We start from the raw sequence: 26,466 nt of genomic DNA, 5'->3' as shown, positions 1-26,466 counted from the left end.
AACTCACTTAGCTCGGACCCTCCCTTCCATGATCCACCCAGATTAAACCGGGTTTATACCTGACAGACAATCCATTAATATTATAAGAATATCTATCAATATAATTCAAGATGCAAAACCCTAGGTAAGCAAGTGCTTTTGATGAATTTAGATATTACTAAAGCACTTAAGTGGCCATATTTACATTTCTCAGTTCCTGTCATGTATATACAAGCAATATCGATCTTATATGCAGTGGTGTAACTAGATATTACTGGGCCCCACAGCAAATTATTTTTCAGGCCCCCAAAATGTTTAGAGGTGGACTTGTTTCTCCAATATTTATTGTAATTGTATATGAATTAGGGCCTCGTGGGGCCCCTATACCTCCTGGGCCCCCCTGCAGCCGCAGGGTCTGCTTCCTCTATAGTTACGCCCCTGCTTATATGCTTTCCCTAAAGAGGCAGTTAAGGTTAGAGGCCATTTGTCTGACCTCTTTACTATTGATAATGAGACGGGCAGGACTGCCACCTGTCCCCTCTATTACCTTTAGCACAGCATGAGGTTGGATTCTAATATGATGGACTACCAAAAAGTGGACAAGGAATATGAATATGATATCCAGCTGATACCCTTAAAGTTTGCCAAACCTGTTTAATTGCTTACAAATACTCTCTCAATTCTGGTCTCGCTGTTAACCTCAGAAAATGAGAGATGCAAGATGTTTTCCACATCACAAAATAAAACTGATTCAAACCAATTTTGATATCTGATATCTGTGAGAACTCATACAAAATCTCAGGGTTCCTACACTGTTCACAGTCAATATTCATCACCTGTTAAAAAGACTTAAGCTACTATTTGAATCCTGGAACAAATATTTAATTTCATGGCAGTATAAGTGCAATAAAAATGTTCTGGCCGCCAAAACTTCTTAACTACTTTAGAGCTTTCCCTGCTCATGTCCTTACTAAGGTTTTAACTGACCATCAAAAAGAAGTATTAGCCTTCATTGATGCAAACAAATGCTCCAGGGTGCCTAAACTTTCATTATATCACAAACAAATTTGAGACGAAGACCTATCTGAGTGCTCTATCCAAATGGCATCTCCCTGTGGCGTCCTTCTGTTGGTTACAAGTTATGTTAGCTATAAAGCTCAGCACGGTCCTCTGGCATAATTCTTCCTTTAATAAGAAATATCAAGATAGTGACCCATTTAATGACTGAGATACTGTAAATTTAAGGTTAAAAAACACTTAGGGGCAGATTTATCAAGGTCGAATTTCAAGTTTATGGGAGTTTCTAAAATCTAAATTCGAAAAAAAAAGACCAATGGAAATTTATTAAAAAATTAGATTTTTTTAAACGGGTGAATAGGATTGATTTGGACTATTTGGACTATTCCTTAGTCGAATTACACCAAAATAAAATTTGAAATTCGAATTTAAAAATTCAAATTTTCAAATCGACCCGTGATAAATCTGCCCCTTAGAGGCACATTTATCATAGGTAGATTTTTTGAATTCATATGAGTTTTTAAAAAACCCATTAATCCCATTAATTCGAAATCTAAATTTATCAAAAAAATTAAATTTTTGAAACTCGGATGAATTAAATTGACCCAAAAACTCGATTTGACTCGAATCGATTAGTTTTTTTCTCAGAAAAAAACTCGAATGTCAGGAAGGCTGAAAATAACTCCAAATGGATCCCTGGACGTCTCCCATTGACTTAAACAGCAATTCAGCAGGTTTTAGGTTGCGAATAGTCAAATTCGATTTCTTAAAGGGCCAGAGTATTTGAAAATCAAATTAAATTTTTTTCAAAAACTCAAATCGAATTTGAATAACTCCCTAGTCTAATTTGACAGTTTTGACCATAAAAAGGTTAGAATTCTCAATTCCCCCCTTGATAAAACTGCCTCTTTATGTCTACATGGGCACCTTTATAGACTATTATAGGAAATCCTTTCTTCATACCAGGCTTATATCCCAGGAGCTTTGCTTTATAGGGTAAACATAACCTCCTTAATTCAGTAAAATGCCATTAAATCTTTCCAGTCCATTAAATCTAGTTTCTCTAAGGAAGAAATTACACACTCAGGCTACACTCAGGTTAAACATTTTATTCATTCTTTGCTGTAATCAGACTTCTGGCTTCAATACTGTATATCCAGTTTTTGAAATTTTTATGTGAATTTTATCCAAATGACCCAGGTGCATTGTCTAGAATTGATAGCTTTCTCCTCTCTAATGCAACTGAGCTGCACAGTGAGAACAAGATATCTTCAACAAAATATCTTAAAATGAACAATATTTGGGATGGTGCCTGACCCCTCAAAGGAAACACAAAATAGAATCAACTGCTTCCATTCTATAAATGGTGTAGACATATTTTGTCTCCTCCGGCTAAATGCCTCACTTTGGCTGGGAGTTTCAACTCTTAACTAAAATCCAACAAATCTTCTCTATGAAAGAACACTGTTGCTACATCTATGGACATATGGACCCTTTGAATTTGTCATAATGAAAACCCAACTTGATTCCACAAGTTATTTCTTTGTTGTCCGTGTGTTAATTTTAGTTGTCTTTTCTTTCTCCCTTTTGTTAATAGGTTCACTCCCGAAATCCATATATTTTTTGGAAATTACACATTCTCCTAAATCCAAAATTGATAAATATTCCAAACTACCAAATTGCAAAGCTTTCTCGATAATTTTGATAGAATGTTACTCTTAATTAATATCATTCTCACAAAATAGCCATTAATATCAGTAGTATTTTCCTTTTCCATTAATCAGCAATGGTGGCACTGCATTTATTATTATATAGCATTCTTTCAGCGTCTCACCTTATTGTTTAAAGCAATTGCCTACCATATGAAAAAATATTGAAATATAGTGAAAACTGATCTGTTGTTTTCACATAACGACACCAACTAATAAAAAATGGTACATTTTACCTTCTCACCTCACCTTAATTCAGCAGTGATTTGTTCAGCAGTCTTAAATTAATTGTTGTGCGGAAACATTTAGAAGAATCGATTCCTAAAACTTGACAAGCCAACATCTTGTATCAACAGTGCACATTAAGAATGGTTGGGAAACATTAGCATTTTTTCAGACAAATGCTTTTTTTCCATTAGATAAAAAGGCTTCTTAAGGATATAAATTATAAACGTATACATCAGCTCTATTCTTAAAAATATTCTTCACTTGTCTTTATACAATTTATTTTGACAATGCATTTGTGCTGTGATGATGTGGCACTTCATAACTCACAATGTGGTCTACTGTATCTCTGGATCGATTAGCACTAATTAATCTTAGCTCAAGACAACAGAAAGAAATGAATCGGGTAAATTGCTACTGACATTCTATTTGCTGGGTCATAGTGCAAGTTTGCTGTGTCAGCAGGTACGAGCAAAAGAATGGGCAAATATCCGATTTAAAGGAGTTTGAATAATGATTGTATGACACTATTTAATCAACAGAGACACAACTATTTGTATATGTAGTACAGACATAGCCAGTTTTATTTCTTTGAATCGTACCTGAAATCATATACAGATAAAAAAGTGTAAATCAGGTTCTAGCTCAGGTTCAGGTTCTAGCTCCACATATATTGCTCAGAAACCTATACTTTGTTTTTAATAAGTGTACAACTGCTCTGTATGTACTTATCTATACTTTAAAATAGAGTCCTGCAGCGGGTCGGGTACACGCGGTTTACCCGCAAAAACCTGCGGTACCTTGCGGGTTGAGGGGAGAAGTTCTGGGTGCGGGTAAAGACGCGGGTCTTCTCAATAGCGATCCTTTTTTCTTGTCACGGCTACTTCCAATGACGTCATTTCCGGTTTATAATGACAGCACTTCCTGTTTTACTCCTTTTTTCTGATCACGTCTACTTCAGAATATGTCACTTCCGGTTTACAATGACAGCACTTCCTAATTCTTGATGGTCAGCGGGTCGCGGAACCGGGTTGCGGATAAGGTACTTGCGGGTAGGGTCGGGTAGTGGTTCCAAGCGGGTAAGAATGCGGGTACGGGTCGGGTACGGGTCCCAAAAAATGGACCTGCGCAGGACTCTACTTTAAAACCCAATGCATCCGCATAAAGGCAGGTCTGCACCAAGACTCTTACTACTGAGTCATACCTTTGTAATACATGCAGAATGTTGTTTGGCATTGTCTTGCTGAGATAAACAAAGCCTTCCCTTAAAAAGATGCCATCTAGATAAGCATCAAATGGTGCTCCAAAACCCATTTATATTGTTGAGCATACCTTCTTGCATTTACCATGTGCTCAGATGCACCACAATAACATCACTCTTTAGCCTAAAGACATGGCATCCATGATTTTCAAAATATTTTTTTTTACATTTTGATTCTTCAGACCACAGGATAGTTTTCAACTTCACCTCAATCCATTTCAAATGAGATTAGGCCTACAGAAGGCGGCAGTCTTTCTAGATCATGTTTATATAGTGAATAAATAAGTCACAGAGGAGTTCCATGACATAAAAAAGCACAAGGCCTTCGACCGAGTGCTTTTATACAAGTCATGGAACTCCGAGGTTACTTCTAATATCTTCATATTTTTCAACTAAGTTACTTTATTATAATACACAAGTTTATGTTAGTCATGTAGCAAAAATGACACCACTAAGTTCTGTTTACAACTGATGACCTCACTAAGTGCCATTTATAAGGATATCATTTACAGGATACTTCATAGTTTTTTTGTATTACGTAAGAATTCTCATTTGCCTGGTAGAATCTTTACTTACATTTGTGGATGCATCCAGGGGCGATCTGTGGGCTGCTGCTGCCACCTGAGGCAGCAGCCCCATGGCTGCCCCCTCTCCCGAGCTGTGCTTAAATGCTTAGCGTCGGAGCTACAGTAGCTCAATGAGCATCACAGTGCACTAGCAGAGTCAAATTTCCAGTTTAAAAGCTTGAAATTTGGCTCTTAAAGTTATAGGAGGCGGCTTTTTGCCACCCCCTGTAACTGGCCGCTCACTGCCGCCTGAGGCAAGGTTCTCACCCCTGGATGCATCGACAAGCTGTGTTCTCAGACAAATGTTTTTGATAGTGTTCCTGAGTCAATTCAGTTATTTCCTTTATAGAATCATATATGTTTTAAATCCAGTGCTTTCTGAGGGCTCATATTTTGGGCATCAGCCTTCAGTCTTGTCCCAATCATACATTACTGTTCTATGGCTCGAATCTAGGAATCCATGAATCCATTTAACTTTATATTTAACATCGTTCTAACTGCTGATTTTTCACCCATTGCCAATGCTATTTTTATTTTCTAATTTATAATGAGTAATGAAAATATCTGTTTCTTGTTTGGTTGGCCAATTGAGTGGCCACATAATATATGGTTCACTGGTAAGCTTTATTGAAAGGATGTATTAAACAATTAATTGCTGGGAATGTTTTAATATTGTGCTTGTTTCCTAGACCCCTTCACATCTTGTACTTTAAACCACTTCTGTTTGAGGGCTGAAGTTGCCAACATTACTAAAACAGCCTACAGTGTGAGCCTTTGCTAATTTGTTGGGTGGTGTTTGAGTTTCATCCCAATTCATAGCTATACGCCTTCAGGGCTAGACTCACTACAAATCTCAGTTGAATAATGTTTTGGTTGGTGTTTGCAACCAGTATAAAAATATAACTCACATAACTTTTTTAAAACTAAAAATGCAGGTTATTTTTTTGTCATAGTCTTTAACCATAATCTTAGAAATAGTCTGGGACAGTCAAATGAAACAAATATGAAATATTTGAATTCTGTAGTTATCTTGCTCCTCATTCCAGTAAAGTGGCATATTTACTAAATGGTGAAGGTTGAAATTTGGCGTATTTTCACCTAAAATGAAAATTTGCCACAACATCGATAATCTACCAAAAAGAGAATGCATGAGTTGATGATTTTTTCACATTGGTGAGAACTCACGTGTTTTTTTTCTCCAGTGAATATTAACCAATTTGCAAAATAATGTATTTTCGTCAAGAAAAATTCTTTCAGGTTAAGGCCAGTGAAATGCCTTTAAAAATATAATGCAGCCACTTTTGCATCTCATTGTCTTCCTCACTTCCTCCATGCTAATTTCCCACATATTTCATTTGAATGTATGTCAGGAGATAACTCGCCACATTTCTATCACAACAGCTTACAGTACAATTTATAACAAATGTGAAATGTCTTATGAAAATACACCCAACTAATTTAAGCGAACATTGGCAATGGTAGACATTTAGAAAAGGGACACTTCAGTAAATATGTCCTCAAGTTTGTAGATGTCAAAGGTGATGTTGCATTAAAAGGAGTAAAAAAATTGTATCTACTGCTTTCCAAGAAAATAACGAAATTGCTGTGAACTCCTCCTTAGTATAAAGACTGAGAACAAATAAAGGTCAAATTATTGTAGAAATAAATAAGACTCTGCTAGATCTATCCCTGCAAGACTGACTGGGGTTGAAGAATGTCATCAATAACAGACTGATTTCAGTTGGGTTTGGATTTAAAAGGACTTTTATTGAAATAGAGAGTGAAAAATCCTTTAAACCTCCTGCCAGGCACATTTTGTAACTAATAGTAGTACTGAGGACTCTTCTGTCCTGGATGTGCAAGTGCTTTGGTGTTCAGTAAAAAGAATTCAAGTCCTTTGAACTTTGAAAGTATTGGCCATTTTAGGTCCTCTTCACAATCTTCAGCCTGGGGAGCTCTGAAATGGAAAGCGAGACAGGTTAGCAAAAGTCATTTAAGCCTGGGTTCATTAAGGAACATGGCTTGGTTTGTTCTCCATGGAGAATTTCATTAATCAGTTCTTGTGATATGATTTCAGTTATTCTGTAGAGGTCAGGTTGGTTCTTTGTTTTAAAAGAGAATGTTTTAGGCAATTATTAAATATTACTAGTATGTGCCAAGATCTTTGCTTCTCTTCGTATTCAGCAACATATGCAACATCAAACTAAAACATAAAAACTTGCATTTTAATAAGTCATTTTATTTGTAAAATAATCTGCAGTCTGACAGCTTTTGACTAAAGCACATTTCTGTCTTTAGAAGGCACATTTAGAAACCATAGTTTTATTTAGAAACGCTGTTTTAGGTTTTTAGTTGCCTTGAAGGGATTTATGTGTACAAAAAGAAATGCAAAGATACCTTCCTTCAAGAACTAAGGAGAAGAATTGTGTAGTTCACATATTACATTTAATTGGGGCAGAATAGGATTTTACTTTGTGTAAACACTTTGAGACTTGAAAGATTCTAATATCAAACATATGCAGGTCTAATGAAAGGTATACAGCACGCTACTGCATTCTTCCTCTCTGCTTCTTCTATTATATGGCCTTTTTCTGTGCTATTAAAAAAACAGTGATTGTAAAAGTAAAAACTACTGTAAAAGTTGCCTATATGTATATGTTTTGTACCTAAACTAGGGATGCACCAAATCCACAGTTTTCCACAATCCTTCGCAAAAGATTCAGCCAAATACCGAATGGAATCCTAATTTGCATATGCAAATTAGGGGTGGGAAAGGGGAAACCATTTTTTATTTCCTTGTTTTTTGACAAAAAGTCATGCAATTTCCTTCCCGTCCCTAATTTGCATATGCAAATTCGGATTTGTTTCGGCCGGCAGAAGGATTTGGTTGAATCCTGCTGAAAAAGGCCAAATTTGGTGCATCCCTAACCTAAACCCTCATAGTATATACAGTGCTATGCAATATGTTGGCGCTATATAAATACATGTTAATAATAATAATAATAATAATATAATACATTTTAGTCAAACGATTAAGAGGTCAGAGGGATGTGAGGTTTCCAATTCATGCACATGCACAAGTAGCTGCCAGCCAAGTTATGGGTTTTCATGGAACCATTCTCCCAGATAGGACCAAAGCAATACCAAATACATTGGGGGCTTTAAGCTTTTTGGACACGGGCAGCAAGAAGTGTTACACGTTCTACCAAACTGACAACATTTTTTGCCTGTATACAGACAAATGATTTTCTGTTTACAATTTGATCTCAGCTAGGTATCTTCCTACTGAATATGTCAGGAACTTCACTTTGCTGATGATTGAATCAATGCCTAAATGTAATCACTGGCAGAATGCTTTTGTTTCAGTGGAAAGGAGGGGAAATTCTATCCCTGTTCAAACACTTTGAAAAACTGAATTTACATTATTATTTCCTGTAGTAGATTATTTTCTTTTCCTCCCGCAGTTTTTATGGAGATTTTAGGAGGCTACAATTTGAAGCTGCATATATCAATGTAGACAAACAACAATACAATACATAAGAGTTCTGTGCATTGTGCTTCAGATCGGATGGGTGGATTTATATACAGGGCTGTGGGACTGTTTTATAATACATATCTGTTTTGCCTAAAAATGTAATAGGAAGTGTAGATTTAACTTGCATAATATAGGCTGCATGGGGGAATACCTACACAAAAAAGACGTGTACCTCATGTAACATCCAAGGTAGAGCCCATATGTGAGGGAGCACACCCCTTTGCCCTGCAGTAGCAGCCCTGGTCTCAGCCACCACCTTATAACCTGATTGGGAGAAAATGTTAATCTCCATTAGTTATATCCATTAGCTTTCAAAGGAGAGAGATAACCTAGACCACATCATTTGTTCCATGAGATTAATCCTCCCCCACTTGCAGCTTTAAAGAGAGAGAGAGACTGCCCAGACCAACACCCATTACCAAAGGCATGGGACCACCATTTAAAAGGTGGCTTATCAATTTTATGATCATCATTTTGTAACAAAAAAAAACCCCTGTCTTTGTAAATACGTGCATCTGCATAGATTACTTATGTGAAAAGGGGCCAGGGAATGTGCATTGATCAATCTCTCTGTAGTTAATTTAGCCTAATCAGTAGCACTTCCATTATATTTTAGTATTCAGCCATGGAGTGCTCCCACGTTTCCTTTTTTTGCACACATAATGTGGTACTGTCCCCGTATATACCCGTTCTGGTTATCTGTAGAAACCCTCTTGGGTAAAGTGGGTAAAACCCCTTAACCACGCTGGTTGTGAACCACTTGACTCCAACACCATGGCAGAGCAGAAACTACTCAACTATATCTTGACTGCATCTAGTGTTTACAGGTTGGTAGACATGGGGGAGATGGAGCACATGACACCAGAATACAGGGTACGCCCCCTCGATTCAATAAGGTGTGGGCCACATTGGACCTCTTTACAACCACCAACATTTATACAGAACTGACCACGTAATGCCCAGACTCTCTACAAGATACATAGATCTGGATTTAGTACCCATTGAATACAAATTATACTTCCCCATGAAGCCCTGTACCTTTCTGTTTGTATTGCTGTTAACTTGATTACCCCAGTTTACTTCCCCAAGGTATCACTCTTGCCTTCCATACTGCTTTGATCTTTCAACCTAACGCAAGAACCTTGGTTGGATTATATGGACTGTAACCATATTAATGTGTTAACTTTAATTCTTCATTCAATGGTCCTGTAGTATCCTCTAGACTAGACCATAGTATATGGTATTCTATTTTTTCTTTTGTTATGAATCTGTTAAAACTTTTATAAAAAATGTTTACAAAAAAAAATGAAAGCAGATGTCTATTTAGTCAAAGTTTTGGTCCTTCTTGGGACCTTTCAAACAACCCAGGGAGGCTAAATAAACATTTGTTTTAATATTTTAAGCCCCCTTGAGTGCACCATTTCTTTATGGATTATATATATATATATATATATATATATATATATATATATATATATATATGTTCAAGCACTGATGCACATGTCCTGTACGCTGTTTGTCATTTAAATATATTGGCATTTATTGGACCATACCAGCGCTGTGTGAGACATGAGAGGAGCAAGAGGAAGAGTGAGAGGAAGTCAGTGATGCCCTGCAATGGAACGATCTTTAGAAATTCTTATTGTAGTTCAATTGAGATATGCAAGTTGAGTATCTCCTAAACCATTTATTTTTTTGGTAATGCTTATATGTATATTAGAAAAATGCTTCCTTAGTAGAGAGAAAGATATTTACAAATCCTATATAATAAAATCCAAGTGTCTCTGCGTCCAGTCCGTCCCTGTGTCCGTGGAAATGCGCTACTGCGCATGTGCCAATTCGCTACTGCGCATGTGCCAATGCGCTACTGCGCATGTGCCCCTGTGTCCGTGGAAATGCGCTACTGCGCATGTGCCCCACGGCCTGTCTTCTTGCCGGTTCCTGCAAAGTCTAGCGGAGTCTGAGGATAGAGAATCTGTGGGGTCTCAGCCCAAAGCAACTTGGCCACAGATCTAATTGCCCCGAGCTGATCGGCGACCCCTGCAAAGTGAGAGATAATCGGGTGCCAAGTGTTCCCCGGGGTCGGGGGCAGAGATGTACGCCACTGGATTGGCCCCGTTTTACGCCTCTTACCACTTGAACCTGTGGCCGGCGTATTGCATTGGCGCAGCCGCGAGTGGGGCCGGGGGATTCGCAACTCTGGACACTGCCAAGAAACCCTCCTTCTGTATCGCTGACATTTTACACGCTGGCGACCCCGACAGCGCCCTATGCTCCTCAGCCCTGACTGTGGGGGTCATGTACCCGGCCCAATACCAGTCTGCTGCTGGCTCCCCACTCAGACCCACCCCGGTCACCCCTGAGTCCGGCTTCCACCACAGACTGTCCCCTCTGCCCCACTACCAACCGCACCGGCTGCGGAGTCTCTGGCAGAGCGAGAATGCACGGGAGCAGCCAGCCAGCGCCCTCCAGCAAAGACCTCAAGTTCGGCATCCATCGGATCTTATCTGCTGAGTTTGACCCCGAAGTGAAGGAAGGCAACACGCTGAGAGGTAAATCCCACCACCAGACTGATCCCCATAACTCTCCCTCCCGTTCTACCCCCTTACACTGGCCACATACCATCCAACTGCCACTTCTTCCCCAGGCTTCACACTGACCATTCTAATCGCACGTCTGACAGTTGCACAGGCCACACAGTGGAAATCGCATCTACTCTGCTGGCATTCCGACTGAAAGGCACCGCCACCCAAGTAAATAAAGAAAATGCAATTCTAAGCACCTCACCAATGTTAACACCCCCCTGGCCACCAATGTTAACCCCCCCTGGCCACCAATGTTAACACCCCCTGGGCACCAGCATTAACCCCCTGGCCACCCTGCCTACTAATGTTACCCATTCTGAAATGTTGGGAGGTATGTGACGACATATGTTCTAGCGCCCGTTAATTTAACGGGCTTAATGTCTAGTGTTATTATAAAGGTGGACCATCACTTGTTGGCTAAATACATGCAACACTAAAAAATTTAGCCAATGTATCCTTATGTGTGTCTATTGTTATTTTCCATTACTATGTAAATTCTAGAGGCCTTGTTTACACGTTTACTGCTTTTTAAATAGCAGTTAGATTGACTTGTGTGTGCTATGGAGTTTGGTAATCTAAACTAAAACTTAGTAATTAGTCTGCCCTGCCCATATACCCGGGCCCTTGTGTTTCAACAAGACCGAAACTCATTGAGTGTTTTCCCTGTGCCCCAGTAGGCTAGTCTGACCCTGGAAGCTATTACAGTCTCCTGACTAGGCTATAGCTCCAGAGATCCCTCAATGTCCTGTCCTGAATCAATAGGCAGAGCACACTTACATCTCAAGAATTTATCATAAAAGTCACTCCTGTGCTGAACACTGGTAGTGATGACAATCGGACTTGTGAAACTTTTAGTTAAATTTTGTCCGATTTAAATTGAAACGCAAGGGCCCGGGTATATGGACAGGACAGATTAATTACTAAGTTTTAGTGCAGTTGTATGACTTTTGATGCATCATGTGCCATCAAATTAGCTGCCACTCCACCTGGTGAGTTCAACACTGGAATTCTGGGGGAAATGCTGCATTATTTGAAAAACCAGGACGATTGCTCTCAACATTACACTTTGCTCACTGCACTTTTGTAAATTAACACTATACTGGGAATAGCATCTAATAGCACTATTGTTTTTTGACCACATGACCAGGCAGGCTTTTGGTAAGTATTATTGTATAATGATTTTAATAAAATCAGGCATATTTTATATTAAATATATTAATGGAATTTGTTTCATCATTTGACATGTTTCTATGTTTAGTATTTCTTCTTTATTTCTATTTACTGTATTGTTACACACGTCTAACAATGTTTGTTTCATGTTAACCCTTAGATTGCATTGTACATATGGAAGAAGCTTGACGGCCAGGAACTTACACACGTGAAACAGTTTTGTTCATCTGCCTCATCCAAGGCTGCAGAATGTGCTACCACATTTAATAGTGCCCTGCCTGTCTGTGTGAGTATTATTACATTTATGGGCCCCTTTTTCCTGGAATGCATTGATATATGTATCAGGTAGGTAGTGTTCAACTGCCAGGCTACAGCACATTAGGGGGCAAATTCATCAAGGGTCGAATTTCGAGGGGTTAAATCCCTCGAAATTCGACTTGGGAATAGAATCGAATAGGCAATTCGGGCGAATTTACGCGCTGGCGAATAGTCAAATTGGCGCTCGATCGAATATTCGCTCGAAGTATTTTCATTCGATCGAATGCCTTTTTATTCGATCAAAAACTTGGAAAACAAGCCTATGGGACTTTCCCATAGGCTTTTAAAGCAATTCGGTAGGTTTAATCTGGCAAAGTAGGCAGTCAAGTATTTTTAAAAGAGACAGTACTTCGACTATCGAATGGGCGAATAGTCGCAGCGTTTTTGTGCTCGATCCAGTACTTCGACTATCGAATGGCGAATAGTCGCAGCGTTTTTGCGCTCAATCTATTCGAATCATTCTACTCAGGCGAATTTACGCCAATTCGATAGTCGAGGAGCACAAAAATTCTACTTTTTTTTACTTCTAATCCTTCACTCGAAGTTAGTGAATCAGCCCCTAGCTGTCAGCATTAGAACATATTTACCAGGAACTCTTTCCCCTGTGGCAATGAGCCACAATATAAGAGGTTGTTATTGTCACACCTACAAAACATGATCTGCTTAGTGGTCTTTAGAATAATGTCTTTGTGTTATAACCTATTTTCAATAACTGAAAAGTGTTATTGAAAAAAAAGTTACAGAATGGATTTCTTTCAAAAGAATCATTAAAGAACAAGGACATGGGTAATCACTGAGGGTGCCAAGTTGGTAGGCAACCCCCAACGATTCTAGTTGCTTACTTCAGACCCCATTCTTCCTTCGAAAATGTCTTAAGAGTATTTCTTTTTAGAGTTAGCATACTATTCTCTGCACTTGGGTATTCTTGGTATGTAAATGGTCAAATAATGCTACACATGCTCGAGATGGACACGGTATAGGATACCCTGGACTGATGCATATTTGGAAGAAAAAGAGTGCTGGTCCGGGGTCTGATGTATGCAACTAGAATCAATGACTCTCCTGTAACTTTTCTATTAAAATATTTTCTAGTTTTTGATCTGATTTACCGACCATGGGGCAGATTTGCTAAAGGGCGAAGTGGCAAACGCTGGCAACAATTCGCCAGCGTTACCACCCGCAGGGACAATGCTGATTTACTAACAGGTGCATGGACGAAACTCCATAAATTCTCTAAAATGTGGATTTACTGAACATAACCGGTTTCCCCCATACATTTTCTAACATATAGTACATAAACTATACAGTTGGCTCATGTGTAGGACATTATAACAAATCTATTTTCTTTATTAAGTTTCTCTGGACATGTGGAAATAACAGTGGAAACGTAATGAATTTGCTGCAACATATAACATACATTTCTCGCTGTATGCAAATTAACCTGAGCGCAGAAATTTGCTCTAGGCAGAAATGAACACTAGCGCATCTTTTCTTTGATTTGCTCGCATTGATGAAGTGACGCTAGCAAAAAGTCGTCAGCATTCGGCGCCCACAACGAAACTCCTGAACTTGTCAGAGCGAATTTTTGCCTGGCGAAGTGTAACCATGGGTGCGAAGCGGTAGTTGGCGGCTTTTCGCAGGTTAGTGAATCTACCCCCAATGTTCTTTGGGGGTCAGCTGCAAATGTGTTCTACATTAAAACAGCCAAATTTCCTTTAAAAAAAAAAAAAAAAAAAAGTTTTTTTATTTAGGCTCTAAGTTGCTTTGCTCTTTGCTACCTCTGGTAAAATGCACCTGATGGGAAAAGTCTTTTATTCTATGTGACAAAAATGGCAAGGTCACAAACATCCTTCTATTTTACCTTTTCTCCAAAAAACGGTTTGGCAGCAAAACAATACAGTAAGACACAGTTCTGCTCCATTTAGGTGGCCTGCGTTTTTCTCTACCTTAAAGTTACAGATTTGTTCTGTCTCTGTTATATTTGGCAAAATAATGTTTCGTCCTCAAAATGATTCAAACACCAGAGATATGGAATTGATATTTTTGTGCTGAATTCTTTTACAAGTCACTAAGGAAATTTTAAAAAGTGTGAATGATGGAAATCGGGGACAAGAATCTGTTTTGTTTTCCTTATTCCATAGAATTATAGTTCACAGCTGTATCTTGTTAAAAAGGTAACAGCCAGACACACACATGGCAAGCGTCTGTTCTTGTAGATGCAATATGGAGGGGATGTTGACTTTAAATTTCTATGTAAGGTACTGTACAAATGTAATACATAGAAGAAGTTTAAAGGGATACTGTCATGGGGAAATTTTTTTTTAATTCAAAACGCATCAGTTAATAGTGCTGCTCCAGCAGAATTCTGCACTGAAATCCATTTCTCAAAAGAGCAAACATTTTTTTTATATTCAATTTTGAAATCTGACATGGAGCTAGACATATTGTCAATTTCCCAGCTGCCCCTGGTCATTTGACTTGTGCCTGCACTTTAGGAGAGAAATGCTTTCTGGCAGGCTGACAGGATCCCTTTAAATGTATTCAAACATTTCCATACATTGTTTATCATTTTAGATTATTTTATAACATCTTTTTTTTTATTTATATACACAATATCAAAAACAAAATGTGGAATATAATTTGTGAACATGTATCAGCAATTCTGGAACAGACATTTGACAATAAATGAAAGCCAGATCCCACAGTTATATTATCAGACACATTTATTAATAATAAATAATCAGTGTGTTTTTGTGGAAATACAAAACTAGAATACAAAAATTACCTTTGTTAAAAGGGTAACTGTCATTGCTGTAAACATTCCCCCATACTATAGTGGATATACATCTTGTTTGCAAATAGGCTGTATTATAATTTTTCTTCATCAACTTTTTTTTGAATTTTAGTTCTGTAAATTACCACAATATATTTTAAATGAAACAACTCAGATGCAGTTGAACTGCAGACTTCCAGCTTTAATTCAGTGTGTTGAACAAAAAGACTGCATTAAAATGTGAGAAAATAAAGTCTTTTTTTAACACAATCACTTTATTTCAGCGGCTCAAAAGTAATTGGAGAAATTAAAAAACAACTGAAAATAAAATGTTCATTTCCGGGTTTCCACCTTTTTAATGCTCTGCCAGGCCTTTACTGAAGTGGCTTTCGGTTGCTGTTTGTTTGTGGGCCTTTCTGTCTGAAGTTTAGTCTTCAACAAGTGAAATTCAGCTCAATTGGGTTCAGATCAGGTGACTGACTTGGCCATTCAAGAATATTCCACTTCTTTGCTTTAATAAACTCCTGGGTTGCTTTGGCTGTATGTTTTGGGTCATTATGAAACACCTCCCAATAAATATGACTGCATTTAGCTGTATTTGAGCAGACAGTGTGTCTGAACACCTCAGAATTCATTCTGCTGCTTCTGTCCTGTGTCACATCATGGATAAACACTAGTGTCCCAGTGCCACTGGCAGCCATGCACACCCAAGCCATCACACTGCCTCCCAAATGTTTTATAGATGATGTGGTATGCTTTGGATCATGAGCTGTTCCACGCCTTCTCCATACTTTTTTCTTGCTATCATTCTGGTAGAAGTTGATCTTGGTTTCATCTTTCCAAAGAATGTTTTTCCAGAACTGTGCCGGCTTTTTTTTAGATGTTTTTCCAATCTAGTCCAAACTAGCCTTTCTATTCTTGATGCTTATGAGTGGCTTACACCTTGCAGTGCACCCTCTGTATCTACTTTCATGCAGTCTTCTCTTTATGATAGACTTGGATATCGATAAACCTACCTCCTGGAGAGTGTTTTTCACTTTTGGCTGTTGTGAAGGAGTTTCTCTTCACCATGGAAATGATTCTGGGATCATCCACCACTGTTGTCTCCACGTCTTTTCCCGTTGCTGAGTTCACCAGTGCTTTCTTTTTTTCTCAAGATGCACCAAACTGTAGATTTTGCCACTCCTAATATTATAGCAATTTCTCAGATGGGTTTTTTCTGTTTTTGCAGCTTAAGGATGGCTTGTTTCACCTGCATGGAGAGCTCCTTCAACCTCATGTTGTCTTCCACATACCCCATACATCTTTTTGTTCAACCCACTGAATTGTTACGCATTATTTTAAAATAATGATCCCTCTTCATCTTCATTTGTTATGTCATCTTCATGTGTGTGAACTATTATAATTTTTGTATTGGTGTTAGACATATTTTATTATTGTATAAATATGGTTGAAGTTTTTTTCATCAAAAAAAATTAATAAAATTAAATTGGTTCTATAAAGAGATGAACACTGGCTCCCAGCTGGTGGCATAAACTTATTTACTGTAGTTAATGACATCAGCAACATTGCTTTTAGCACTTTTAGCTCATTTTAACACTGAGCTACATCGGGATCTCTAAAAGGCGTCTGATTTTTTACTGCATTTCATTTTCTCTCTGTTAAATTTAACTAAATCCTTATCAACCTTCACCCCATGTAACATGTATTCAATAAATCATTTATCCCTGTCTCCTTCCAGCTTAGCATAATACCTGATTAAACTGATCCAGCTTACATTCTTTGTCTTTAAATATATTACGTTTCTTGCTAACAATCCACCTTCCTAGTACAGTTATAATTGTAAAAGGTGACTTTAAGGGTTATAGGATAACAGTGGCTGCTGGAAATCATTTTACTTTTGGAATGTACTGATTTATGGTGTGTTTAAGTCATTATTCCTGCCTCATCTGTCTGGATCTAACAAGCTCTCCTTATTAATAAGATATCATATGCCATTAGAAGAATTTGTTCCAGTGAAAGTAAAATTTATGTATTAAAGGAACCCAAGGTAGGTGTCAATGTGAGGTTGTTCCGATTTTGTTTCAATGTTTAAAGAGTTATATTTCTGCAGTTGACAGTTTAGGATTAAAAAAATATTTAGTATCTCACTTTGAAATAAAGGTGAACGTTACTAGAGTAGTTCAAATTGAGTTACATCTACATCATAAGATTTACATCAATAGCTTTTGTTTTTGAGGCATAGTATTTTATCAGGGCACCCCTTAATACAACACAAGGGTAGATATTGTGGTGGTACCAGCCACTGACCAAAACCACTCACTATACTTCATTCTATGAATGAGATAGATTACTGTGCTCCACTAGAAGCCTACAATTGCCCTTGAAATTGTACTGCTTAGATTGTATTTATCCCATATTAGACTAATATACAATAATAGGGCTCATTTAAAATGAGCAGGGATGCTGGTATGCTAAGATGTCTAAATTTGCTCCCCGTACAATTTCCAAACTGCTACCAGCACTTTGTTCCATGTGTGTAGACCAGTGGAACGTTACACTTTCTGGAGAAGGCACGGAATTCCATAGGGGCAAAATGCAAAAAACAGAGCACTTTGCATCTGTTGCTTGCACTTTGTCCAGCCATTATTAATTAGATTAATTAATTTGTCTCTAAGATATAAAAAGGAAAATACAATATGGTATGTACAGAATCTTCTTTGAAAAACAGACACTACTTATTAATTCCTAGCTGAGCCTCCATGTTCAGCCTAAGTGGAATATTAGGTCCCTGTAAACAGCAGACCATTCCCTCAAAAGGGTTGTACTGATGGGGCTGGCACACTGCAGACAAAATTCCTATACAAACCTTATAGATTATCCGTTAGGTTGTCATATGTTTCGATTTCACCAACAGTGAAAAGCAGATCCTTTGACTTCTACAACATAATCTCAAAGTAGACCATGTTATGATCGCTTTGATTTTTGACCTAATCTTCAACCGTGACATCTACTTAAACCATTTGATGATGCTTTGATTGTCCAGGAAGAGTTTTCAAATCAATATAAGCTTGGGCAAGCCAGTAGCCATGTAGTTCTGCATACAAAGAATGTTTCAAAAAGTTTTATCTCCTTTAGGAAACCCCCAAACACATGCTATGTGTGGTTGTGCAATAGTTAGCACTGCTGCCTCTGAATGCAGGGATCCTAGGTTAGATTCCTTCTGAGGGCCATCTGCAAGAAGTCTTAATGTTCTCTGTGCTTGACTGTGTTTTCTCCAGGTTCTCCAGTTTCCCAAAACATCCCAAAACATACCGGCAGCTAATTGGCTCCTAATGAAATTGACCTTAAGGTGGTCATAGACGCACAGATAATATCGTACAAAACAAATTTTCATACAAAAATTGGTGGGAAAAGAGCCGACGGATATCGTCAGTAGACTTGGATATCGGTCAGGTCGTCGATCAGGCTGGACAGAAATTTTTGATCGGATGCCCTTGAAGGCACCAAACATCAACCATTGTTAGTGCTGAATCGTCAGATACAGGTAGAATTCTATTGTTTCTACCTGTATAGCTGATGATTCAGCTCTACACGTCTGTATTGAAACGAACAATCTTTTCCAAGAAAGATCGTATTTGTTACATCTATGGCCACCATTAGTCCTTCAGACCACTTCCAGCAGATTTAAATGAGGTGAATTAGGACAATCTGCCTCTTAATTACTTAATTTCAACTGCAACAGAATTGTACCTAGTAAAAAAACGTTTTAATGTAGTATCTCTCATAAATTAAATGCCCTTTGTTTCACGATAGGATGCTTTGTGTTGAATTATAGTTACATTTATCTTAAAGTACCAGGAAAGTGGGGGGCGGATATTTTTTTTAGTCACTCCTAGTGATTAACTTAAAATTTAAGATGAAGCTGAAAATTCAGCTCTTGGCGGACACTTGTCCACAGTATTTTAGCACCTTGCCATCATGTTGTAAAAGGTCCCTGGTCCTTTGCTGTGCAGCATAGTAAAGCTAACTATCTTGCCACAGGGTATGGCTGGGACATTTTAGACCACTGGTGCATGGTACTGGAAGAACTATACCCGTGCCATTGTGATATTCAGTAGAGGAGAACTAGCCCCGGGGTTAAGGTTAACGATTGTTATCACTGGGGGGACTCCTAACATATTGGTAGTATTTTAAGCGTTCCTTGCACATCAAATCTTCTCTATATGCAGTGATAGCTTTTTTTCTTTTTAGCCCCTAGTCTGTGTTTTTGTCATTTGGAAATGTTTAATTATTCATGATGGGAAAGTTTAAAGGGCACATTAACTTTTTTTTTAATTGGCAAAGTAAGCATAACACACATCTTAATTATACAAATTAACTTGAGGACCCTTTTCCTGTTTTGTAGACTAAAAATAATGTCATCAGTAAATGTTTGATGCTGAGCTATTTATTGACTCTGGAAAGAATTAACTATTTTTTAAAAAAAAAAAATTATTTATACTTTGCACATGGCAAATGCACAAGATACTTCTTTTTTAAAATAAATGTTTTCCAGTGTTCCTGAACGTATTTTGGCTCAGATATTTGTTAGTAGGAAATTACGGCCTTTCAATTCTCACCCTTTATTTCATGACTATAACCATCATGATTTAGTGGCAGTAAAAGGTTTAGTGCAAGAACATTTACCTATGTGGGTTGACTTGGTCAAGATTCATGCATGTTAGGCAACATATGCATATCCCATATATATATATATATATATATATATATATATATATATATATATATATATATATTTATACCAAATGTGGTGTAAACTTTTTTAGCAAACGTAATAACTTTTTCATTAAAGGGGTTGTTCACCTTTGAGTTAACTTTTAGTATGACATAGAGAGTGATATTTTGAGACAATTTGCAATTGGTTTTAATTTTTTATTATTTGGGGTTTTTGAGTTATTTAGCTTTTTATTCAGCAGCTCTACAGTTTGCAATTTCAGCAATTTGGTTGCTAGGTTCCAAATTCCCCTAGAATCCATGCATTGATTTGAATAAGAGACTGGAATATGAATAGGAGAGGCCTGAATAGAAAGACGAGTGATAAAAATGAGCAAAAACAATACATTTGTAGCCTTACAGAGCATTTGTTTTTAGATGGAGTCAGTGACCCCCATTTGAAACCAGTAAAGAGTCAGAAGAAAAAGACAAATAATATAAAAAATATATAATGAAGACCAATTGCAAAGTTGCTTAAAATTGGCCATTCTATAAAATATTAAAAGTTAACTTAAAGGTGAACCACCCCTTTTTTTTATTACATATACTTTACAAACTATAAAATTTGCAATTGCTATCTGACAGGGGCCTTGCAGCTCCGATTGCAGAGAAGTCCAAACCAAGGAGGAAGCACTAGGTAGAAAGTCCAGTTCACGGTAGCCAAAGGGTCAAGAATAAGCTTAATCAGGATTCAGGCAAAAGTTCAGGCAGGCAGCACAGGATCGTAGTCAGGAACAAGGCAAGGGGTCAATAGTCCAGGAATCAATAATATATGTATTATGGTGCACCCAGGAGCACTAGTGAGCCTGACCTATAATTGGGCATTGCACCCATGACCTCGGGTTCCTTTGTTTTGAATTTTGGTGCTGTTTTCAGCACAAATATGTCACGCACGCAGCTCAATGACCTCAGTGCGTGGCGCTGCCATCTTGGATACGAAGCGTAGCACTCTGCAACTGCGCACTCCTGACAATATCCTCGTTGTGTGAGGAGCAATAGGTTCACAAAGGCAAAACTGTTAGCTCTTATTATTTATTCATATTGCGAATGAATTGCAAGCATTTTTTGCATTAGTGAGAATATTACATTCCCCCATTAGAGGCCCAATTATCAACATTCATTGTTTTAGAGTTTTTTTTAAAACTATGATTAAACTCTATTTCTTTAAAATCATGAATGCCTTGTAGTTTATTAAAAGATTCAAATAAAAAAGTATGAATTAAAAAATGCTGATTGGAACACTAAAAGATACAGAAACCTTGAAATAAATTTTGGACAATTACCAGCCAAAAAATAAAAATCCAAAACCCTTTAAAAGCTAAATAAAGGTCCAATAGGATCAGAGCACTTTCCATTGACTTCTAAAGTACCTTGACTGCTTTTACTTTTTGAAGTTTTGTATTCGAGTTTTTTACACTTTATAAATCTAGAATTTCTAACGTTTTAGAGAAATAAAAAAAGATGAATTTTTAGAGAAAAGAAATTTGTTTTGTGCAAAACAGAAATTCAGATGTTAGTAACTAGGCCCCTTAGAGGCCTATTTCTTTTACAGTGAATAAACTCACAATTTTAAAAGGCATGACTGTTTCCTATTTATTAAAAAAAATCCAAATATCAAAAATTTGAATCAATAAAATTGTGGGGGAAAAAATTAAATACCTCAAATTTGTGGTTTGGTTTACTCATTTGGACACATTTTTTCCCAATAAATTTACAAGCTGAAAAACTAATTCTAAAAACTCAAATTGAATAAATAGTTTAAATTTTTGCTAGGACATCTCCCATTGACTTCATGACCTTGCAAGCTTTTATGCACAAGTTGTCCATTCAAGTTTTTTTTTTCACTTAATAAATATTGTAAATTTGTGTTTTTTAAAATTATTATTAATATGCATGAGTTTAATTGTGTTGCTTCTGCAGTCTGATTCCAGTTTTTTTATCCAAGTATACTTGGTCAAAACAAAGCCAAAGTACCCTGAGTAATCAGTGTGAGGGTATTAATAGTGTTGCATGCCGCTGGAATTAAGGAAAAACTATAATCCCAAACAAAGTAGGTCTCCACAACATTATGGGGCCCTACTAACAGTTGAATTTCAAAAAATGTGTGGTTTTCTTATTTTTTTAAAAGCTATAACATTTTTGAGATTTATTAAATGTAAAAATCACGAAAAAACTCTAATACAAAACTTTGCCATGTAAAAGTTGTTGAGGTCCTATAGAACTCAAATGGAGCTGTGCTGATCCTATTGGACCATTTTAAATTCATTTGCACTTTTGGGGACAGATTTACTAAAGGGCGAAGTGACTAATGCTGGCGAAAAAACTCGCCAGCGTGACGTCATTTCGGTACTTTGCCGATTTACTAACTGTCGCTGTTGTAACTTTGCTAGCGAAGGAGACTGACTCTAGCGGTACTTCGCTCCCTAATGCCAGGCAAATTTGTGCTCTGGCGAATGGACGTAACTACGCAAATTCACTAAAGGTGGCCATACACGGGCCGATAAAAGCTGCCGACAGACCGAGTCGGCAGCTTATTGGACGTGTATGGGGGCCCCCGACGGGCTTCCCCGATCGAGATCAGATCTCGATCGGATGGGGTTAAAAATCCCGTCGGATCGCGGCCGCATCTGTTCGTTGATGCGGTCCTGCGATCCGACCGCCCGTTTGCGAACGTGAAGGATCCGATCGTTGGGCCCTAGGGCCCACGATCGGATCAGCCCGATATTGCCCACCTCAAGGTGGGCATATCGGAGGGAGATCCGCTCGTTTGGCGACATCGCCAAACGAGCGGATCTATCCGTGTATGGCCACCTTAAGATGTGGATTTTATTGAACGTTACCTCTTGCGCCAGACTTGCCTTCACCACCTCAGAACAGGCAAAGTGCAATGGAGTGCATAGGACTTCCTAAATTTGCCCCTTAGAGGTTTTCAGATTTTTTTTCGCTAGGAATTGTATGAAATTTTTAAAGGCATTCATATTTTTTCAAACCATTTAGCGTTACTTTCCATTCGTACTTTTTTAATTCAGGTCTTTTAATAAATGTCATGACATTCATGGTTTTAGAGAAAGTGAGTTTAATCGTGATTTCAAAAACTTCTAAAACCGCTGAAATTCGACCTTTAATAAACAGGCATCCATATAACATAAAACTGGTCATTTACAAATGTTGAATGAAAACATAACCCCAAACCGTAAATATGTATAAAAAATTATTGCATTAAAAAAGCTCATATGTAAAACCTATGGTTTCATGGTGTGGACAAACATACGAAGAGCTCACATACATGTTTAAATGGACAACATTCTGTCTTTTACTCCCACACTTTATCCTCTTACAGCTAGAGTTCCATTATTTCCTGTTAGGTGATCTCTGGGGGAGCCCAAAGACCATCACAACATGGTGGCTCAAAGTAAAAAAAATGTGACATATATTGCAGTTTGGTAAAATTCTTTAATGTGCCACCTAATATGATATAAACTATCCTTTGCTTCAGTAAAATTGTCTTTTAAATTTGTTAATTTAATGACTGCTATGATTTGTACACAGGTGCCTTAATGTTATTAGTTACCTGAATATTTTAGGGATGCACCGAATCCAGGATTCGGTTCAGGATTTGGCCAGGATTTGGCCTTTTTCAGCAAGATTAAGATTCGGACGAATCCTTCTGCCTGGCGGAACCAAATCCTAATTAGCATATGTACATTAATGTTGGGGTGGAAAATTGTTTGACTTTTTGTTACAAAACAAGAAAATAAAAAAAATGTTCCTCTTCCCACCCCTAATTTGCATATACAAAGTAGGATAGAGTCCTACAGCGGGTCGGGGACCCGCAGGTTACCCACAAAAACCTGCAGTACCCTGCGGGTTACGGGTGCAAGTTCCAGGTGCGGGTATAGACGTGGGTTGGGCCGCGGGTCTTCTCAATAGCAATTTTTACTCCTATTTTCTGATCACGCCTACTTCTGATGATGTCACTTCTGGTTTACAATGACAGCAATTCTTGACTCTTGATGGTCAGCAGGTTGGGGTTGCGGATAAGGTACTTGCGGGTCCAAGCGGGTAAGAATGTGAGTGCGGTTTGCGGGTACGGATCGTGTACGGGTTCTAAAAAATGGACCCCGCGCGGGTCGAATTTTGGCCGAATCCAAAATAGTGCATCCCTACAGTATTTAAATTAAAAAAAATTTTGCTAAGTAACTGAAGAATATTGAAGCTATAGAAACACCTTTTCTCTAATGTTGTGCTTTGTATTAGTCATTTTGCTTATAATTCCATGAACTACTGCTGTGATATAAAAGACAAGACCATTTCTACTGATTTTTTTCTTTTTTACATTCCATGAAATAGATTTATGAAGTGCTATTTCTCATAGCGGGTTACTATTGTGTGCCGCCTTGTTTACTTATCAGAGATTTCAGATGTTTAGTTCTCTGTTTTGTTGGCATACTATAAATATCTATCTACTGAGCCATTCACTTCCTACAGCAGTAGAAAATGTAAATCAAGCAAAGAACTATTGTTTGTGTAGCATAACTGGGTAGTCCATACATTGTTGAAAATGCTGAAAATGTTTACTTCTGGCATGCTGAAGCCATGCACACTAACTATAGAAGAAGCAGACTCATGGGGGGGGGGGAGGGTAGATCTGCTTCCTCTGTATAAAAGGCCAACAGGTGTTAAAGGGTTGGTTAACCTTCAAGTTAACTATATGTTATAGAATGACCAATTCAAAGCAACTTTTCAATAGATCTTCATTATTTATTTTGTATAGTTTTTTAAAATTATTTGTCTTTTCCTTCTGACTCTTTCCAGCTTTCAAATGCGGGTCACTGACCCCATCTAAAAACAAATTCTCTGTAAGGCTACAAATGTATTATTATTGCTACTTTTTATTACTCATCTTTCTATTCAGACCTCTCCTGTCAGAAGTGCTCCGTGACACTCCTGTTCCCGGCCGCCGCAAATCCAAGATCCAAAGTGGGTTTGAGCGATTGACGTCAGCGAGCAAAATGCGTGACGTCACAACGCCGCGTTTTGGCACCAAATTCAAAATAAAAGGACGCCCAGGATGCAGGTTCAATGCCCGATTATAGGATTTGTTTTAAGCATTCCTGGGTGTTCCTAAATTCATGTTTGTTGCATTTCTGGACTTTCGACCGTGCCTGAACCTCGACCTTGCTAATTATGCCTATTGAACTACTGCCTGGATTTGACTATTCTTATTCCTGATCCCTTGTTTGTTACCGCAAACTTGGACTTTTACCGCTTCCACCTTCGGTCCGGAATTCCCCTGCTGGGAGCCGATAGGCCCTTGACATCCCCTATTCATATTCCAATCTCTTATTTAAATCAGTGCATGGTTGCTAGGGTAGTTTGTACCCTAGCAACCATATTGCTGAAATTGCAAACTAGAGAGCTGCTGAATAAAAATAACTCGAAAACCACAAATAATAAAAAATGAAAAACAATTGCAAATTGTCTCAGTATGTCATCATACTAAAAGTTAATTTAAAGGTCAACAACCCCATGAAATGTCCACTATCTTGGCTTAATAAACAATGTGTCATTGGTATAGAAATAAATATGGCACGGCACATGCCGTGGCACATTTTTTTAATTGGACTTTAAGCCCAAAAGTTACACCGTTGGTCATGGATCTTTATGTGCAAGAAGCTGTAGTGTATATCGACAATATCAGAACTTCTACAAGTGCTAACCTGGGAAGCTTAGGCATCAACTTATGGATACCACAGGTACAACATATGGTTCTATCCTCACGCAATGGTTGTTGATGCCCCAGACTGGCAGTATGTGCAGAGCATCTTCTTCTGGTATTACAGAATGGGCATGTGATTATGTATTACAATGTTATCAGTTTTTTTTTTTAGATCTTTTTATTACAAATGAAAGCTTAAACTGAAATATACAGATGGATGTCTACAATTCTTACACTGTGGGCTGTGTGTGCCCCATACTTGTTTTTTCCACAGAATTCTGGTGTAATTGCAGAAACAGTTGAACTGTGCCTACAACTATTGCATCTGATTCACCAAAATGGACTGTTTATGTACTTTGCAAATTTGGCACAGTTTCAAATATATTTTCAAAGTCGCCGTGTGAGTGATGTCCTATTCTTTTGATGCAAGTGTGCTGCCCCTGTTGATGCTGGATGCAATGGGAACCCTGGAGCTACTTCAATGTCAGGAATTGGAGGTAGTCAGGGTGCCCCTGCTTTAATACTGTAGGTGCAACGGTGCCTGATACAGAATGGAAGACATGAAGGACTGACTGGGACTATATGGAAGTGCAAGAAGTGCCGTTTGATGCAAAAACCTTAAAAAAAGAATGTTTCAATATGCCCACTGGGATTGTGGGCATAAATGAGCCTTCTATTTATATATGTGGTTGTTAGTAACGTCAATATTTGGTTGGGAATCCACACCTGATTTCTGTGTATCCACCGTCAAACCAAAGGGACCTGCCCCAGTTCACAGGCAATCAACATAAACAAAGTTATATCCAAAGATATGTGTCCCCAGGCTTTTCATT

At 38.0% G+C, this 26,466-nt stretch overlaps 1 protein-coding gene across 2 annotated transcripts in view; it reads left to right on the top strand.

The window, feature by feature from the left end:
• The window catches only part of LOC108709947 (beta-1,3-glucosyltransferase), a 204,796-nt gene that overhangs the window by 140,653 nt on the left and 37,677 nt on the right, over positions 1 to 26,466 (top strand). For both annotated transcript variants that reach the window (XM_018250251.2, XM_018250250.2), the window contains exon 9: positions 12,208 to 12,333. In XM_018250251.2, the coding sequence (XP_018105740.1) occupies positions 12,208 to 12,333 (126 nt within the window). The remainder of the gene's footprint in view (positions 1 to 12,207; positions 12,334 to 26,466) is intronic.

The sequence above is a fragment of the Xenopus laevis genome, chromosome 2S (assembly GCF_017654675.1).
Source record: "Xenopus laevis strain J_2021 chromosome 2S, Xenopus_laevis_v10.1, whole genome shotgun sequence".
NCBI classification, from domain to species: domain Eukaryota; kingdom Metazoa; phylum Chordata; class Amphibia; order Anura; family Pipidae; genus Xenopus; species Xenopus laevis.
This window is presented reverse-complemented; position numbering and strand designations above follow the sequence as displayed.